This window comes from Nicotiana sylvestris, chromosome 9 (genome assembly GCF_000393655.2).
Source record: "Nicotiana sylvestris chromosome 9, ASM39365v2, whole genome shotgun sequence".
Classification (NCBI taxonomy): domain Eukaryota; kingdom Viridiplantae; phylum Streptophyta; class Magnoliopsida; order Solanales; family Solanaceae; genus Nicotiana; species Nicotiana sylvestris.
This window is the reverse complement of record NC_091065.1, coordinates 187724818-187743350: the sequence shown is the minus strand read 5'-3', so window position 1 is coordinate 187743350 and position 18533 is coordinate 187724818. Positions and strand designations below refer to the sequence as shown.

The 18533-nt window shown below is 38.5% G+C and overlaps 2 protein-coding genes across 2 annotated transcripts; both read right to left on the bottom strand.

Moving 5' to 3' along the window:
• Positions 1–12945: 12945 nt before the first annotated feature.
• On the bottom strand, positions 12946–13497 carry LOC138878724 (secreted RxLR effector protein 161-like). The gene has a single exon (XM_070158414.1). The coding sequence runs from the start codon at positions 13495–13497 to the stop codon at positions 12946–12948; it is 552 nt and encodes a 183-aa protein (XP_070014515.1).
• Positions 13498–15513: 2016 nt separating this feature from the next.
• LOC104246131 (uncharacterized) lies at positions 15514–17428 on the bottom strand. The gene is made up of 4 exons (XM_070158413.1): positions 17364–17428; positions 16381–16671; positions 16056–16267; positions 15514–15986 (listed from the first exon to the last, which is right to left on the bottom strand). The coding sequence occupies exons 1-4, from the start codon at positions 17426–17428 to the stop codon at positions 15514–15516; spliced, it is 1041 nt and encodes a 346-aa protein (XP_070014514.1).
• Positions 17429–18533: the final 1105 nt, after the last annotated feature.

Below are 18533 nucleotides of genomic sequence, written 5' to 3'. Positions count from 1 at the left end.
TACATTTGGTTTGGGATTCAAGCCCACAGCCGCAGATGTGAAAAGAGCCAGAAAATTGAAACAGAGGGCATGGGTCCTCCCAAAGCCGGTCCCACATCTCTCCAGATCGTTTTTCAAGCCTGGTACCAAGAAACGCCCAGTAACAATAGTTCTCAGTTCTGTGGTTGGTTTTTATAAAGAGTTGATTGAAAGGTTCGAAAGGTTGTTCAACATGTAAACATGGTGGAAGTTGGAGAAGGTTCCAGCAAGGTGGATGTGCAATTTGTTGGGCCCAGTGCAAAGATCAACAATTGGGAAGCTACTCATCTCCCTACCCGGAAAGAGTTTTGGTAGTTTGCTTTGATTTTCTTTCAATTTATCCGGATTATTCTAGGGTTGTAATTCAGATTCTATGTTACGTCCGTTTGGATGTATAAACCTTGTTATCTTTTGATTTCAATGAAATACAATTTCCCTTTTTTCATCATTCCTGATAGTTTTTTCTTTTCTTCCTTGTATAGTTCTTTTCATGCTGGTTTCAATGACATGACATGCATGAGGAATCTTCGTCCCAGTCTTAAAAAAGCCAATCTAATTCTGAAATAATAATTCAAGAAATAGAGTGTAATGATGAATCAGAATACGATGAGGATAAGGCCTTTGAAAAGATTAGTAAAGACTTAAGCCATTTTGAAGAAAGAACGAAGCCCAACCTGAGTGATACCAAAACAATCAATTTAGGGGACCCAAATAATATCAGAGAAACTAAGATAAGTGTCCATCTTGAATCGCAACTCAGGGAAGAGATGATTAAAGCATTATTTGAGTACAAAGATATTTGCATGGTCATATGACGACATGTCGGGTCTAAGCACTAACTTGGTGGATCATAAATTGCCCACTGACCTAGCATTTCCTTCCATGAAACAGAAGCTGAGGAAGTTCAAAACCGATATGAGTGTGAAGATCAAAGAAGATCACAAAGCAATTCGATGCAAAAGTTATTCGAGTCACGCGGTATCCCACTTGGTTAGCCAATGTTGTGCCTGTGCCAAAGAAGGATGGTAAGACCAGAGTGTGTGTTTGATTACCATGATCTCAACAAGGCAAGTCCAAAGGACAACTTCCCACTGCCAAACATCCACATTTTGATTGATACTTGTGCCAAACATGAGATTGGGTTTTTTGTGGATTGTTATGCGGGCTATCATCAAATCCTAATGGATGAGGAGGATGCAGAAAAAACTGCATTCATCACGCCATGGGGAACATACTGCTATCGGGTCATGCCTTTCGGTTTGAAAAATGCTGGGGCAACTTACATGAGGGAAATGATGACCATATTCCACGACATGATACACAAGGAGATCGAGGTTTATGTGGATGATGTAATCATAAATCTAGAAAGCAGTCTGACTATGTCACATATTTGAGAATGTTCTTCCAAAAGCTTCGCAGGTACAATCTTAAGCTCAATCCTGCAAAGTGCGCATTCGGGGTGCCATCTGGAAAACTGTTGGGATTCATAGTCAGTCGTCGAGGTATTGAATTGGACCCGTCAAAGATCAAAGCTATCCAAGAACTGCCACCCCCAAGGAACAAGACTGAGGTGATGACTTTACTAGGGATGTTGAACTACATCAGCAGGTTTATTTCTCAGCTTAATTGTGATCCTATCTTCAAACTGCTGAAGAAGGATGTTGCGGTCAAGTGGACTGATGAGTGTCAAGAAGCATTTGATAAGATAAAGGGGTACTTGTACAACCCACCTATGTTGGTGCCACCAGAACCGGGGAGACCTTTGATTCTGTATTTGACGATCCTGGACAATTAATTTGGTTGTGTGTTGGGTCAGCATGACATCACCGGCAGGAAGGAGCAGGCCATTTATTATCTCAGCAAGAAGTTCACATCTTATGAGGTTAAGTACACTCACCTAGAAAGGACATGTTGTGCCCTAACTTGGGTAGCACAGAAGTTGAAGCATTATTTGTCATCTTACACTACTTACCTCATCTCTCGTTTGGATCCGCTAAAGTATATCTTTCAGAAGCCTATGCCTACAGGGAGGCTCGCAAAGTGGCAGATCTTGCTAACAGAATTTGACATCGTCTATGTGACTCGAACTGCGATGAAAGCCCAGGCATTGGCCGACCATTTGGCCGAGAATCCAGTGGATGAAGAATATGAGCCTCTGAAGACTTACTTCCCTGATGAACAGGTAATGCACATTGATGAGTTGGAACAAGCTGAAGAGCCAGTTTGGAAACTTTTCTTTGATGGAGCTGCTAACATGAAAGGCGTTGGGATAGGAGCTATACTTATTTCTGAAACAGGGCATCACTACCCTGTTACGGCTCAACTTCATTTCTATTATACTAACAACATGGCTGAGTATGCGGCATGCATTTTGGGTTTGAGGTTAGCTGACGACATGGGTGTCCAGGAAGTCTTGGTCTTGGGAGACTCGGACCTTCTGGTGCACCAAATTCAGGGAGAATGGGAAACACGGGATTTGAAACTCATACCGTATCGACAATGTTTGCATGATCTTTGTCAGCGGTTTCAATCAGTAGAGTTCAGGCATATTCCAAGGATTCATAATGAGGTTGCCGATGCTTTGACTACTCTGGCATCAATGTTACATCACCCAGATAAGGCTTATGTTGACCCTTTGCATATTCAGGTCCATGATCAGCATGCTTACTGCAACATGATAGAAGAAGAACTTGATGGTGAGCCGTGGTTCCACGACATCAGGGAATACATCAGAATGAGAGTATATCCGGTACAAGCCACAGGTGATCAAAAGAGAACAATTTGTCATTTGGCAAGTGGATTTTTCTTCAGTGGAGGAGTTTTGTACAAAAAAACTCCAGATCTTGGATTGTTAAGATGCATAGATGCTAGACATGCCACAGTTATCATGATCGAAGTACATTCTAGAGTCTGTGGACCGCATATGAGTGGGTACATTCTGGCAAAGAAGATTCTCCGAGCAGGTTATTATTGGCTCACCATGGAGCGAGATTGTATCAATTTTGTGCGCAAATGTCATCAATGTCAAGTACACAGAGATTTGATTCATTCTCCGCCATCTGAATTGCACACAATGTCTGTACTATGGCCTTTTGTTGCTTGGGGCATGAATGTCATTGGACCAATTGAGCCAACAGCATCCAATGGGCACAGGTTCATTTTAGTAGCCATTGATTATTTCACCAAGTGGGTTGAAGCTAAAACTTTCAAGTCTGTGACCAAGAAAGCGGTGGTCGATTTTGTGCACTCAAATATCATCTGTCGGTTCGGGATCTCAAAGGTGATCATTACAGATAATGGTGCTAATCTCAATAGTCATTTGATGAAAGAGGTATGCAAGCAGTTTAAAATTACGCATCGCAATTCCACCCCATACTTCTCCAAGGCGAATGGAGCAGTCGAGACAGCCAACAAGAACATAAAGAAGATACTTCGAAAAATGGTGGAAGGTTCCAGGCAGTGGCATGAAAAGTGCCCTTTGCATTGTTGGGTTATCGCACTATTGTTCGCTTTTCAGTAGGGGCAACTCTTTATTTGTTGGTATATGGCACTGAAGCAGTAATACCCGCGAAAGTTGAAATCTCATCCCTTTGGATTGTCGCTGAAGCCGAAATTGATGATGATGAGTGGGTCAAAATCCGCCTGGAGCAATTGAGTTTGATCGATGAGAAATGATTGGTAGCAGTGTGTCATGGCCATTTGTATCAACAGAGAATGACAAGAGCAAATAACAAGAAGGTGCATCCACAGAAGTTTGAAGTGGGTCAATAAGTATTGAAACATATCCTTCCACATTAGGCTGAAGCAAAAGGCAAGTTCGCCCCAAATTGGTAGGGGCCGTTCACCGTAACGAGAGTGTTTTCCAATGGTGCTTTGTATTTAACAGATATAGAAGGTAAATGTGTATACATGGCTATCAATTCTGATGTAGTCAAAAGATATTATGTATGATTTCTCTGGTTTAAATTGTATTTGTTTGCACTTGGCATGTTTCAAAGATTGGAATGACGAAGGCATTTTGTTCTACTATCTAAACACTTTCTCTTTTGTTACACCTTTTGAGCCTTATTTATTTCCTTTCATACCCTTATTTGGAATCAGTAGCAAAGTTCAGAAACGCAGTCACAAAAGATAAGTAAAATAAAAGAGAGAAAAGAAAAGAGAAAGAAAAAAATAAAAAAAAAGAAACAAAAAAGAAGTAAAGAAAAGAAAAAGAGAGAACAACAAAACAACAAAATGAGAAAAAGGAAGAAAGAAAAAAAAGAAAGAGAAAAGAGAAAATCACAACAACAAAGCCATTTCTATGTCATGAACTACGTTCGACCTGATTCCTTTTAAGGATACGTAGGCAGCCTCACGGTTCGGTCCCATCAAAGTAAAAATTCAAAAGTCCCCCAAGCAAAGAAACTGGGGCAGAAGTTGTGGTTGTTGTAAGAAATCTGATTCCGAAAGTTATAATCTTGAACCCATTTGAATTGCTTTGAGCCTTTTGATACCCTTTCTTTCTAACCCCACCCAAACCTACATTACGGTCCAAAGAAAGACCTTTCGATCAGTCTTCGAGAGATTCCAAATTGAGCAAGTGGAGGCGATTCATACTAGGGGCAACACTCCGGTCCAAACAAAGAAAATGAAAATGAGAGAGTCTTATTGGTGAAACTCTCGCGGGCACCATAAGGCGACGAAAGCTAAGAGAAATCAAAATGAGAGAGTCTTATTGGTGAAAACCTTCACGGGCACCTTAAGGCGAAAGTGAGTTGAGAGATGAACAAATGAGAGAGGTTTGTTGGTGAAAATCCTTCGGGGCACCGCAGGCCGAACAGCGTCAGTGATTTGTTAAACAAATTAGGCTTTGGAGATCTCGGGGCATAAAGTATGACAACTAAAAGTTGATTGATTGGATAGACTGGGCCGATTAATCCGAAATGCATGTCATGATCATGGGACCCAGCTGCTCCACTCAGATAAGTCTCTTTTCTTTTTCCCCTTCAGACAGTCTTCCAGTTTTGGATTTTTCTTATCCCTAACTCTCAAAGTCATTGCATTTCATTTCTTTTGGGTTTATTTCTCCAAGACATTTCCAATGTCCGTAAGAAAGGGTTTCAAAGGTCACTACCAACTTTCAAAATTGCACAAAACACAGCGTGGCTGAAGCATTGCTAGAGATAGTATGATGTGAAAGGGGATATAAAGGGTCGGTGAAAGTTCCATCGGTTAAATGGTTTAGTAATTTCGTGGAAGATGCAGAGGTTCAGATAGATGGGTCAGAGATGTAACACAACAGTTGGGTATAGAACACTCGGATTATCCAAGGTCATGTGGATAAAAGTCAGTCAGAAAGTCAAGCGGTTTTTGGCCAGTCCGGGGAAGCCAGTCAAAATAAAGCACGACAGCGGAGAGGTTACCTTCAGCAAGAATGCCACAAACTAACCACTACATTTTAAACTGACAAGATTTTTCTTTGATTGAAACAGGGGCAGGAAATTTTGTTTGTTTTGGAAAAACCCTCCAAAAGGAAAAACAAGCACCAGACAGGTTTGATCATATATTCTCAGAACCCTCCTGTAAAATGGGACCTAGTTTAAAATTCAAAACAATCATGAGTAGCAAAATCTAGCATAAATGTACCCCAAAGGAATATAAATTAGCTTCAAAGTTTTCATGCTTGAGATAGGATTCAATTAAGAGCTTTCAGGACCCTCTTGAATAATGGGACTTAGCTTTAAAATTTCCATTAGATAACAAGATTTAGCGTAAGTTCGGGTGTAGGGTAGTATAATTCAGCCGTAAAAGCTGTCACTCTTAAGATAAGACTTGATTTTTGATTTTCAGGACCCTCCTGGATAATGGGATATAGTTTTAAGACCCTCTTAGATAACAAGGTTTAGTGGGAGTCATACCTTTAGAAGATATAATTTAGATGTAAAACTGTCATTTAACTAGGATTTTTCAGGACCCTCCTGGATAATGGGATTTAGCTTTCAAATTCATAGAGATATTTGGTGGCATGATTCAATTAACACTCAAAGATGCGCCCAGCACCAAACTGGGGCAGAAAAATTTCTTTTGTTTTGTTGTAATCAGGTTCAAAGGCAGCAGTTTCAGATGAGAAATTGAAGTTTTGGCAATCAGGAGCCCACCTGGAGAGCAAGGGAATACAGTTCAAGTTTTGGCAATCAGGCGCCCACCTGGAGAGCAAGGGAATACAGTGAAGTTTTGGCAATCAGGCACCCACCTGGAGAGCAAGAGAGTACAATTCAAGTTTTGGCAATCAGGCGCCCACCTGGAGAGCAAGGGAATACAGTTCAAGTTTTGGTAATCAAGCGCCCACCTGGAGAGCAAGGGAATATAATTAATGTTTTGGCAATCAGACACCCACCTGGAGAGCAAGGGAGTACAGTTCAAGTTTCGGCAATCAGGCGCCCACCTGGAGAGCAAGGGAGTACAGTTCACGTTTTGGCAATTAGGCGCCCACCTAGAGAGCAAGGGAATACAGTTAAAGTTTCGGAAATCAGGCGTCCACCTGGAGAGCAAGAGAATACAATTCAAGTTTCGGCAATCAGGCGCCCACCTGGAGAGCAAGGGAATACAATTCAAGTTTCGGCAATCAGGCGCCCACCTGGAAAGCAAGGGAATATAGTTCAAGTTTCGGCAATCGGGTGCCCACCTGGAGAGCATGGGAATACAGTTGAAGTTTTGGCAATTAAGAACCCACCTGGAGAGCAAGAGAGTACAATTAAAGTTTCGGCAATCAGGCGCCCACCTGGAGATCAAAGGAGTACAATTAAAGTTTCGGCAATCAGGCGCCCACCTGGAGAGCAAGGGAATATAGTTCAAGTTTCGGCAATCAGGCGCCCACCTGAAGAGCAAGGGAATATAGTTGAAGTTTTGGCAATCAGACGCCCACCTGGGGAGCAAGGGAGTACAATTAAAGTTTTTGGCAATCAGACACCCACTTGGAGAGCAAGGGAAATATAGTTCAAGTTTTGGCAATCAGGCACCCACCTAGAGAGTAAGGGAGTACAGTTCAAGTTTCGGTAGTCAGGCGCCCACCTGGAAAGCAAGGGGATACAGTTAAAGATTTGGTAATCAGGCGCCCACCTAGAAAGCAAGGGAACACAGTTAAAGTTTTGGCGATCAGGCGCCCACCTGGAGAGCAAGGGAATACGGTTCAAGTTCAGCAATCAGGCGCCCGCCTGGAGAAAAGGGAAATCATCTCAGATTACAATTCAAGTTGGCAACAAAGGAACTTCACCTGGAAATTACAAGTCAACAAGGCAACAAGAATCACAAGATCAAGATTGAAGATATAGATATGATTTTTGTAATTCATAGATCCTAGTCTAGTCTAGCTTCTTTTATTTTGTCATGGTGTAATAAGGAGTTCAGTAAGCAGTAGCAGCAACAATAACAACAACAGTGAAATCACGGATTCATGGTACTCCCAGCTACCGAAACTTCCCGAACTACACTAACCCGATTCCTTTATAGCCAAGGATATGTAGGCAACCTCGGAAGTAGGGTGCTGTCAAATTTTTCAAAAATGCTTCCCATGGAATATTCAAACGGGAAAAAATCACTCGTATCCGCTCACTTTATCTTTGCACGAAAACTCTTCGTGTTTCCGAGCAAAGAGGGGCAGTTGTGAGCACGTGATTTTTGCCCTATATGAATTACTCCCATAGATTCAAGAAAATAAATTTCTCCCATTATTTGCAATTTTGTGGCATTTTTTGTCGGTTGTTTGCATTTGTCTGTGCATATTTATTTTATTCATAAAAAATACAAAAATATGTTGCATTGCATTTAGGATTTACTTTTACATTTTTTCATATTAATTAGCAAATTAGTTGTTTTATAAGAGATGGAAAATCACAAAAATAACTTATTTTTGCACTTTTTAATTTTAGTTTTGAATTTTGGTAGTATTTCCTTGAAATTGGTTTTAAATTAATTGTGGTAATTGTTACTTTGAGTAATTAACTTAATTTGGTAGTATAATGTGGTTTAGGATTTAATTTAGGTTTTATTTTGAAAAGAAAAGGGAAAATTTAAATTTGAAAAAAAAAAGGTTTTAAAACAAGGGAATTTAAGTGTTAGACTCATTAGTTGAATTCTACCTAGGCCCAAGCATGTTCCACTGAAATCCGTCCGTTAACCCATCAAATTAGCCCAAAACCCGCTATTTTACCCGGTCCGAAGAGTCAGTCACCCAGGCCTTTGAAACGACGTAGTACGGGAGTGGAACTACGTCATTTCGAGTTCAGTGTAGCCTCAACAAATCCGGGCCCTTCATCTTGTTTCATCCAACGATCCAAAATACATCTCCATTCTCGCTTAAGAGTGTCCGAAATACTTCAGAGATAGCCCAGTTCAAAAATCCCATCTGTCTCTCACCTTCCTCAGCAAACCCTAGCGCTGCCCTCAATCTCTTCGCCATTTCCGGCCGGCGGCGGAGCTCAAATACCATCAAAATCCAGCCATGCAACCATCACCCTTCCCTCAGCCCCAATCCACCACCATTTCTCCCCAAATCCTTACCAAATCAGGTCAGATTCAAATCTAAAAATGAAGAGAAGAAAATTCGGCAAGCTGTCAAGTTTTCTATGAATGATGCGGCTTAAAACTAGTATTGCTCGTCTGTTCTTAAAGAGAACATGCGGGTAATACCAGTTTCAGGTCAAGTCGGAGTCGCCTGAGGTTGCCAAGTTTTGTCTGTGCGGTTACATAGGTACTTTTGTTTTTGCCCTTTCGTCTCCGTCTTCTGTTTGTTCGTATACTCGTATCCTTCTGCTTCTTCTCTTTTCTGTCCGTTTTCTTTCTTTAGTTTGATTTCCGGTGATGAGCTTGGTGAAATATTAAAACATTGAACATAGGTTTCTTTGTTTACGTGGTGTTCGTACTTATTCCGTGAGCTTTCCAATTTTCTTGTAGAAATTCTCGTGAATTCTGTTTTAGTTTGTGCATATTGCCCGTTTAAGTTCTGGTTTATTTTTCCAGTCGTATAATTGGTTCTTGTTAATTAGAATATGTAGTTTAATTATAGCGCATTGTTTTAGTTTAAAAGGAAATCAGTCATTTGAGTTTAGTTTTTAGTTATGAAAAAAAAAACATTCAAGTAATTATTCTCTTCTATTTCTCATTGAATTTTCAAACGAACTTTTGATATTGTTTGGGCCTTGAGGCCATTCTCGACTCCTTCAAAGGGCCTGTTAAGTGTTGGGTCAAACTTGACCCATGATCCGTTTGAGATCCTGGGGGTAATTTTCAGGGGTTTGAGGGTTAGTCTGGGAACTTTGGCTTAGGGAATCTTTAGTAACTGCTGTGAGAAGCTTCTATGAAGCTGGAGAGAGGGACTATTCTGAATTTCTGATTTCTAAACTAGGGGTATTTGAGCAAAAATAAAATCTCTAGAAGGTTTTAAGTGCAAAACATAGTTCATTTCTACAACCCTAATGACTTTCCTATAAAGGAATCATTACTTGACATTCAAGGGAGAGGAGGAAGAGAAAAACAAATCACTCAAAAACTAAAAAGGGGCCTTTCTTTCGAAAATTCGAAAACAACCTTGAATTCCTTGCATTTTTTCTGAGAAATTACTGAAAATTCTGCTTGGGTTCTGGTTCTTCTGGTTTTAATAACTTGGTTCAAATCACTAAAAGTTTACGGTTTGCTTTCTGGGTTAAAAATGGATTGAATTCTGGGTAATTTAAAGTTGGTTTGGGTTTGCTATTTGGAAACACTATTTTATTGCTGGGTTTGAGCTGGTTTCTGCTGCCATTTCTCCTGCTGATTACTGTTTTGCTGTTGTTGATCCTTCATTGTTCTTATTTTTGCTTTCCAAGTATTTTCCAACACCATGGACATCACTTGAATGTAACTTGAAGTTTGAATCTGAAATGTGATGAAATCTGATGATTGTTTTGGCATTGGAGTCTCATTTCTCTTTCTTTAAATTTCATGCACCATATGTACTACTCAGTTCAAGAGAGATTCCAACTAGTACATTTATCAATGATTAGGATGCAATCAAATTTGTAATCAGCTGATCCCTTTTGGATTTGTCTTTTCACCTTTGTCTTAGTTTAATTTTGGTTTTGTAATATTGAACAAATCATGGTTCAGCTGCTTAGTATTCATCAATTTGAGTTTATTTTTGCTGTTGTGAATAAAAGAGACTCTTGAGGGTATTTGCAAAGGATATTGGCATGCAAAGCTTAGTCAAGTCAAATATTAGTGCATTTGAAATCAGTGTATTATTTTGAGTAACTTTTTGAATTTAGGCTATGGTATAAAATCTCCTTTTGGAGTTTAAATTAGGGAATGTTTTGTTGTTCTTCCAGAATTATGAAATGTTGTTGGTAGAAATTATGATGGTATTAGATGTTGGGTAACAAAAAATGAGTTTGATGTTTAGGTTATAGCTTCTGCATAACAGGAAAGTGACGATAGGTGTTCCAATCAGTAATTGTTCGATTCTCCTAAAGCAATATGATTTTTTGTGTCCCAGTACTTGATTGAAGGATAGTCAGCAATTGTTTTATTTTTTATTGAAGCAATATGGTTTGTAAACTCGAATGTAAATACCTGACGTTTTTGTGTTGTTGACTCGAATTGGGGTTTCGATGTTTGCTAAAGCTGATCAGCTTTCAACTTGGGCTCTCTCTTGGGACCGGTATGAACTGTTATGAAATTGTCGTCCTGGGTAGCCTTACGTTTGTAGACTATTGGGCCTCATGCTATGCCCAAACATTAACTCTGAACCATCAGCCTCTTTTTTTTTTTTAAAAAAGGGGCAATCCTTTTAGTTAGTTTGGATAGTAGTAGAATCCTAGCCCCCACTAAGGTTTAGATAATTAAGTTTTCTTTAACTAATTGAGGTGAGCCATATTTTACAACACAAATGGATATGACCCTCGAAACTAATTTGAGAAGTCTTTTAAATAGAGTAAGCGAGGTGAGTTGTGCCAAATAAAATCCTGGACGCATGGCCCTCATTTCATTCTAGACCTTTAGAAATCGAGGCGTGCCATTTAGTCAATATTTTATGGCCCTCGCAAAGTTGCAAATGCGTAGTTGCTTTAGCCGTGTTATTTAATAATTTACCTTCCTAAACTCGGGTGCGCATTTATGTGACCCAAATCCAAATCTCAACAACGTTAGATAAAATGTGTTACGGACTGCGGGTGCATTTATGTGACGTAGTTCAAGATGTATTTTAAATGACGTTGCAATTTTCCTTAAAATGAATAAAAGCAGTTACAAAGTTAAAATTGCACCATAGGCTAAAACATGCATTAAAATCAGATAATTAGGCCAATAATAACAGTTGAGCGACCGTGCTAAAACCACGAAACTGGGGAGTGCCTAACACCTTCTCTTGAGTTAACAGAATTCCTTACCCGAATTTCTGTGTTCGCGGACTGCAAAATAGAGTCAATCTTTCCTCGATTCGGGATTTTAAACCGGTGACTTGGGACATCATAAATTATCCCAAGTGTCGACTCTGAATTTTAAATAAAATAATCCCGTTTGGATTGTCACTTAAATTGGAAAAAAACTCCCTTATCCCTTCCGGGGGTGTGTAAAAAGGAGGTGTGACAGTGGCTATTCATGAAATGCAGCCTCTCTGGTGGCTGTTTAACGTGGGAATATTTAAATAAAATTAAATACGAAAATATAAAATATTAATATTTAATTAATTAATTTCATTTTATTGGTCCAAAAAATTAAGTCAATCAATCATATCAATTGACCGAATCCGAATCCGAATCCGAATACGAGCCGAGCGAGCGACGACGACGACGCGAGTCTCCTTTCTCTTAGCTCCTTTTAAGAGCTTAAGGAAGTGCTTCTATATTTAAACCCAATAATATACTTGTCTTTAACCAATGAGGGACAAAGTGCAAAAGCCAAAGTTGCCTTTTCACCTTCTTTCCTCATTTCCCATTCACACTACCACACTTCAACCCCAACAATCCCCCACATGAATGGAGAATGATGAACATGCATGAAAATTTTTGCGTGATTCACAACTAAGGACTAATTGCATCAGGATAAGTAGGTTTCCCTTTGAACTTTTCGTAGTGAGCATATATCGGATATACCCGGTCAATCGGTAAATTTGATATCTTTGAACCGTCGAGCTTTAATGTATACCTAGACAATATATGTCACACAATTAATCCTTATCCATCTTTTGGTTCTCATTGTTGTGTTCGTTTTAGCCATGAACACCGCCTGGTTTCATAAGTGCGTAGAGAACTGGCCTTACAATATTCTCTTTGAAGAAGCTTACACTTCACATTTATATAGGTGATTCCTAAACGTGTTATCTTGTAGATACACTATTTAATATACCTTATATCAAACTTAGAAATCATTAAAAAGTCCTAATGCTTTATCCTTGGTACTGAACATTGTCTGCATCACGAGGATGGACCAAAATTTTATTTGACAATGTTGGACCGTCACTAATGACTTTGTTTGATCTCCTTGAACCTAGATCTTGGTATCTCCAGTCTTCTAGGTAGAGTTACCGCCATGGTGACTTGTCCTCGGCCATAGTCTCATGCCCTTTGATGACTTCTCAACCCCCTCTCTAGGTAGGCCTTTTGTAAGCGGATTCGATACATTATCTTTTGACTTTACATAGTTAATTGTGATAATTCCACTAGAGAGTAGTTGTCTAACGGTATTATGCCTTCGTCGAATGTGACGAGATTTCCTGTTATACATAACGTTCCCAGCCCTTCCTATTGTTGCTTGACTGTCGCAATGTATGCATACATGTGCCAAAGGTTTGGGCCAAAAAGGAATGTCTTCTAAGAAATTTCGGAGCCATTCAGCTTCTTCACCGGCCTTGTCTAAAGCTATAAACTCAGACTCCATTGTAGAGCGAGCGATGCATGTCTGTTTGGACGACTTCTAAGACACTGCTCTTCCACCAATGGTAAAAATGTATCCACTTGTGGATTTTGTTTCCGTTGATCCGGTGATCCAATTTGCATCACTATATCCCTCAATAACTGCGGGATAATTATTGTAATGCAATGCATAGTCTTGAGTATATTTCAAATATCCCAAAACTCGTTTCATTTCTATCCAATGAGTATGGTTGTGATTACTTGTGTATCGACTAAGCTTACTTATTGCACAAGCTATATCAGGTCGTGTACAATTCATAATGTACATCAAACTTCCCAACACTCGAGCATATTCCAATTGAGATTTGCTTTCACCTCTATTCTTTACAAGAATATAGTTTAAATCAATTGCCGTTTTTGCTTCTTTAAAGTTCAAACATTTGAACTTTTCAAGAACCATTTTAATATAATGAGATTGAGACAAAGCTAGACCTTGAGGAGTCTGTAGGATCTTAATTCCTAAAATTAAATTGGCAACTCCTAAGTCTTTCATATCAAATTTACTAGTAAGCATGTGCTTAGTAGCATTTATGTTAGCAATATCGTTACTCATTATCAACATATCATCCACATATAAACAAATAATGACTACTTAATTTGGAGTATTCTTAATGTAAAAACATTTGTCACACTCATTGATCTTGAAACCATTTGACAACATTGTTTGGTCAAAATTCGCATGCCATTATTTTGGTGCTTGTTTTAGTCCGTAAAGTGACTTAACAAGTTGACAAACCTTCTTTTCTTTTTGGGGAACTACAAACCCTTCACGTTGTTCCATATATATTTCTTACTCTAAATCTCCATTTAAGAAGTCCATCTTTACATCTATCTGATGGATTTGAAGGCCATACACGGCAGCTAACGCTATTAACACCCGGATAGATGTAATCCTTGTTACCGGTGAGTATGTGTCAAAGTAATCAAGACCTTATCGTTGTCTAAACCCTTTAACAACTAATCTTGCCTTATAATTGTCAATAGTACCATCAACTTTAATTTTCCTTTTGAAAATTCATTTAGAACCCAAAGGTTTATTTCCCGGAGGTAGATCAACCAATTCCCAAGTATGATTACTTAATATGGATTTTATCTCACTACTGACTGCCTTTTTCCAATATTGTGCTTCCGAGGAAGACATTGCTTCTTTGAACGTTTGAGACTCATTTTCCAATAAGAATGCCAGAAAATCCGGTCCAAAGGAAGTAGCTGTCCTTTGACGTTTACTACGTCTTGGATTTTCCTCATCAAACGTACTTTCCTTTGCTTCTTCCCGAGGTCACTTAGATTTTTCACTAGACGACTGACATTCCATTTTATATGGATAAATATTCTCAAAAAATTCAGCATTATCCTATTCAATTACCATATTAATATGAATGTCGGATTTTCTGATTTATGAACCAAGAACCGATATGCCTTACTATTTGTTGCATATCCTACGAAAACGCAATCAACGGTTTTTGGTCCAATTTTTATCCTTTTGGGTTTAGGAACTTGCACTTTAGCCAAACACCCCCACACTTTAAAATATTGTAAGTTGGGTTTCCTTCCTTTCCATTTTTCATATGGAATGGATTGTGTTTTGCTATGGGGAACTCGATTCAGTATTCGATTAGCTGTAAGAATAGCTTCCCCCCCCCCCCACAAGTTCTGAGGTAAACCAGAACTTATTAATAAGGCACTCATCATCTCCTTTAACGTTCTATTCTTTCTTTCCGCAATTCCATTAGATTGCGGTAAGTAAGGGGCAGTTGTTTGGTGAATAATGCCATTTTCCAAACATATTTCTTCAAAAGGAGATTCATATTCACCGCATCTATCACTTCTTATCATTTTGATCTTTTTTGTTTAATTGCGTTTCAACTTCATTTTTGTATTGCTTGAATGCGTCTATTGCTTCATCTTTACTATTAAGTAAGTAAATATAGCAGTATCTAGTACTTCCGTCAATAAAAGTTATGAAATACTTTTCCCCACTGCGAGATGATATTGACTTCATGTTGCAAATATCCGTGTGAATTAAGTCTAAAGGATTTGAATTCCTTTCAACTGACTTATAAGGATGCTTAACATACTTTGATTCCACACATATTTGACATTTCGAGTTATTGCATTCAAACTTAGGTAGTACTTCCAAATTAAACATTTTTCGCAAAGTTTTGAAGTTGACGTGGCCTAAACGTTCATGCCATAAATTATTTGACTCAAGCAAGTAAGAAGAAGCTGAAATTTTATTCATATCAATGGCAATTACATTGAGTTTAAAAAGGCCCTCAGTCAGGTAACCTTTTCCTACATACATTTCATTCTTACTAACTACAACCTTGTCGAAAACAAAAATACACTTAAAGCCATTCTTGACTAGAAGTGATATCGAGACTAAATTCTTCCGCATTTCAGGAACATGAAGAACATCTTTTAGAGTCACAATCTTTCCCGAAGTAATCTTCAAAGCCACCTTGCTCGTTCCTTCAATTTTTGCAGTAGTGGAGTTTGCCATAAGTACTGTCTTATTGGGTCCAACGGGAGCATAAGAAGTAAACAACTCCTTGTTAGCACAAACATGTCAAGTTGCTCCTGAATCAATCCACCATTCTCTAGGATTTCCGACTAGGTTGCATTCTGAAAACATGGCACATTGGTCATCTATTTCATCATTCTTCTCAATCATGTTTGCTTGACTTTTCTTCTTGTCCTTCTTTGGTGCACGATATTCAGTAGCCTTGTGTCCAGCCTTTCCACAATTGTGGAAATTACCTTTAAACCTCTTCTTGCTTGGATAATTCTTTGATCCAGACGGCTTCTTTCTCTTTTTACTCGTTGAAGCTTCCTCAACAATATTTGCACCCATTATTGTTGAACTTCCACGAGATTTCTTCTCAGCAGCCTTGTTGTCTTCTTCAATCCGTAGACAAACAATAAGGTCTTCAAGCGTCATCTCCTTGAACTTATGTTTCAAGTAATTCTTAAAGTCCTTCCACAGCGGAGGCAGCTTTTCAATAAATGCCGCAACTTGAAACGCTTCATTTATGACCATACCTTCAGTCATAAATTTATAATTAGTACAATAATTAATATCTTGAATAAAAATATTGACTCGTTTCATACCTTCAGCAAGGAGGTCATGAACAATAACTTGCGATTCTTGGACTTGCGCTATGACAGATTTACCGTCAATCATTTTGAAATCCAGAAATTTGGCGGCCACAAACTTCTTTAGTCCAGCATCTTCAGTCTTGTACTTCTTTTCAAGAGCATTCCATAATTCTCTTGATATTTTCATGATGCTATAAACATTGTACAGGCCATCTTCCAATCCACTTAAAATGTAATTTTTGCACAGGAAATTAGACTGCTTCCAAGCCTCAGTAACAAGGAAGCGCTCATTGTCAGGGGTTCCTTCAGGTACGACTGGACATCCTCTTGAATGAACCTTTGCAGACTTAGAGTGTTTAGATAAAAGAACATCTTTTGCTGCCATCTCTTAAAGTTAACACCAGAAAATTTCCCCGACTTTTCCGCTGGTGGCATAGCCGTGGCAGGTGCAATAGGACGGATAGGACCTGGCATCCCTGAAACTGTGTTAGGAGTAACAGTCACAGCAGGATCAATTTGTTCCTCTCTGTTAGTCATTTCTGTCAATATGACACAAACAGATTCAGTAAATGGTGAAGTGTTTAATCCTTCAACCCAAGACAACACAGTGAAGAGATTATTCTTCAAGCTGATTTTAACACAATGAAGAGATTATTCTTCAAATTTATTAGGAGTAGAAAACCACGAAGGTTTTAGTCTCCTCAGTCACTTTGAAAATCATAACAGTAAGGATAGATATATATAAGTAAGATTCTTTAAGCTTGTTAGATAATCTGAATTTATAAGTGACTAAACGAGGAAAACTAAATGAACAAAAATTGGCAGTATTATATCTCGAGCCCACAAATTCCTTGTGTGTCCTTAAAGAATCTTATCCCCTCACTGTTGCCTAAGGTTCACGGATAAATTCTTCCCAGGATAGAACGGAACTTTCAACTCAGCGGTAGCGGCACTTCAAACCACTAAGTTATCAGCGAACTCAAAATAATGGTATAGATCACACGACCGACTTATTTTGTTTTGAAAGTAATGATGCAGAAAGAAGAAGGAGATGAAGCAAAAGATTTCAGGATAAAAAATTCTGAAGGAATGACTGCTTATTTATAGCCAACGAATTTCTGGATTGAAAGGGTGTGAAAGTGGCTGTTCACACTGCAGTTAAAGACGGAAATTAATTAATTTATCATTTTATTGGTCCAAAAAATTAAGTGAATCCGAAGTCGAGCCGAGCGAGCGAGCGACGACGGCGCGAGGCCCCTTCCTCTTAGCTCCTTTTAAGAGTTTAAGGAAGTGCTTCTACATTTAAACCCAACAAAATACTTGTCTTTATCCAATGAGGGACAAAGTGCAAAAGCCAAAGTTGTCTTTTCACCTTCTTTCCTCATTTTCCATTCACACTACCACACTTCAACCCCAACATATCCTAATAAGGTGCTATTTTTCTTTCGTGCACCAACAAAAATTACAATAGCTGATCATTTTTTGCGCTCGTTCACCAACAAACGATTTCCTTCGAATTTATAGCTTACGAAAGAAACTATTCATGACACACAACTGAATCTCACGATATTTTTTACTCTTTTTTCTTTTTTATCACAGTAGATCTACAAGAATCGTGTAATATTGAGCTTTGAGAAGAATAATTGAAGTACAATCGCTTTGCGTGAATCATTGATGTCATGGTTAAGAAGGGAAATCTTGAAGTAACGATAAAGTTGTCTTCGTGTGACCTATAGGCAGGGGCGAAGCCACTTTTTACAAAAGGGTGGTCAACTGACCATCCTTCACCAAAATATTACGAAGCCATTAATTCTTGCATTAGAGTAACCTGACTATACTATACTATACCCCTTAAGTATGACCCTTCTCCGGACCCTGTATAAAAACGAGATAGTGTATGCATGGGGTTACTCTTTTTTGTTGAAGTCATAGTTAAGTAATTTTCCATGACATGCATGTTACGTAGAGATAGTGCTTTCCATTTGGCAACTATAAGATTTTTCTCAAGATCAGTTTACTTTGACTTTGGGATCTTAAAGTGATTTTAAAAAAAATTCTTTGTTGTCATTGATTTACTTTCGTGATTTCTTGTAACTGCATATCATTAATTGATTTGTCAATCTTTCCTATTCATTGCAGGTTAGTAATTTGTCGGTGTTCGAAGGCTCTCAGTCAAACGAGTATTTTATAGAGAATCGACAAAAAATTCTATTAATAAGATAATAACTAATTGTTTTGATTTTTGAAACACCTCGATAAATTTAGTAGATCATATACGAGGCCTTCCTTTATTGTGATATTCTTTTATTCTGCTATTATGGTGAGTTCCTATCATATATTTAGTAATCAATTACTACTTTATATTGTCATTATCAAAATGAGACTTAATATCTTTACTCTCTAATCTCTATCTAAAAAGAAATTTAATTAGCTAGATAATAATACCTCTAGGGAAAACATAGCTCACGAGGAGCGTATCAATCTAAAAAC

What these genes read in the sequence shown, in the direction of transcription:
- LOC138878724 (XM_070158414.1), bottom strand. Translation starts at nt 13,497, where the DNA reads ATGAGTAACGATATTGCTAACATAAATGCTACTAAGCACATGCTTACT.
- LOC104246131 (XM_070158413.1), bottom strand. Translation starts at nt 17,428, where the DNA reads ATGAGGAAAGAAGGTGAAAAGACAACTTTGGCTTTTGCACTTTGTCCC. An exon ending in AACACTCTAAGTCTGCAAAG is followed by an intron (nt 16,268 to 16,380) that starts GTTCATTCAAGA and finishes TTACATTTTAAG; the next exon opens with TGGATTGGAAGATGGCCTGT. An exon ending in TCATGACCTCCTTGCTGAAG is followed by an intron (nt 15,987 to 16,055) that starts GTATGAAACGAG and finishes TTATGACTGAAG; the next exon opens with GTATGGTCATAAATGAAGCG.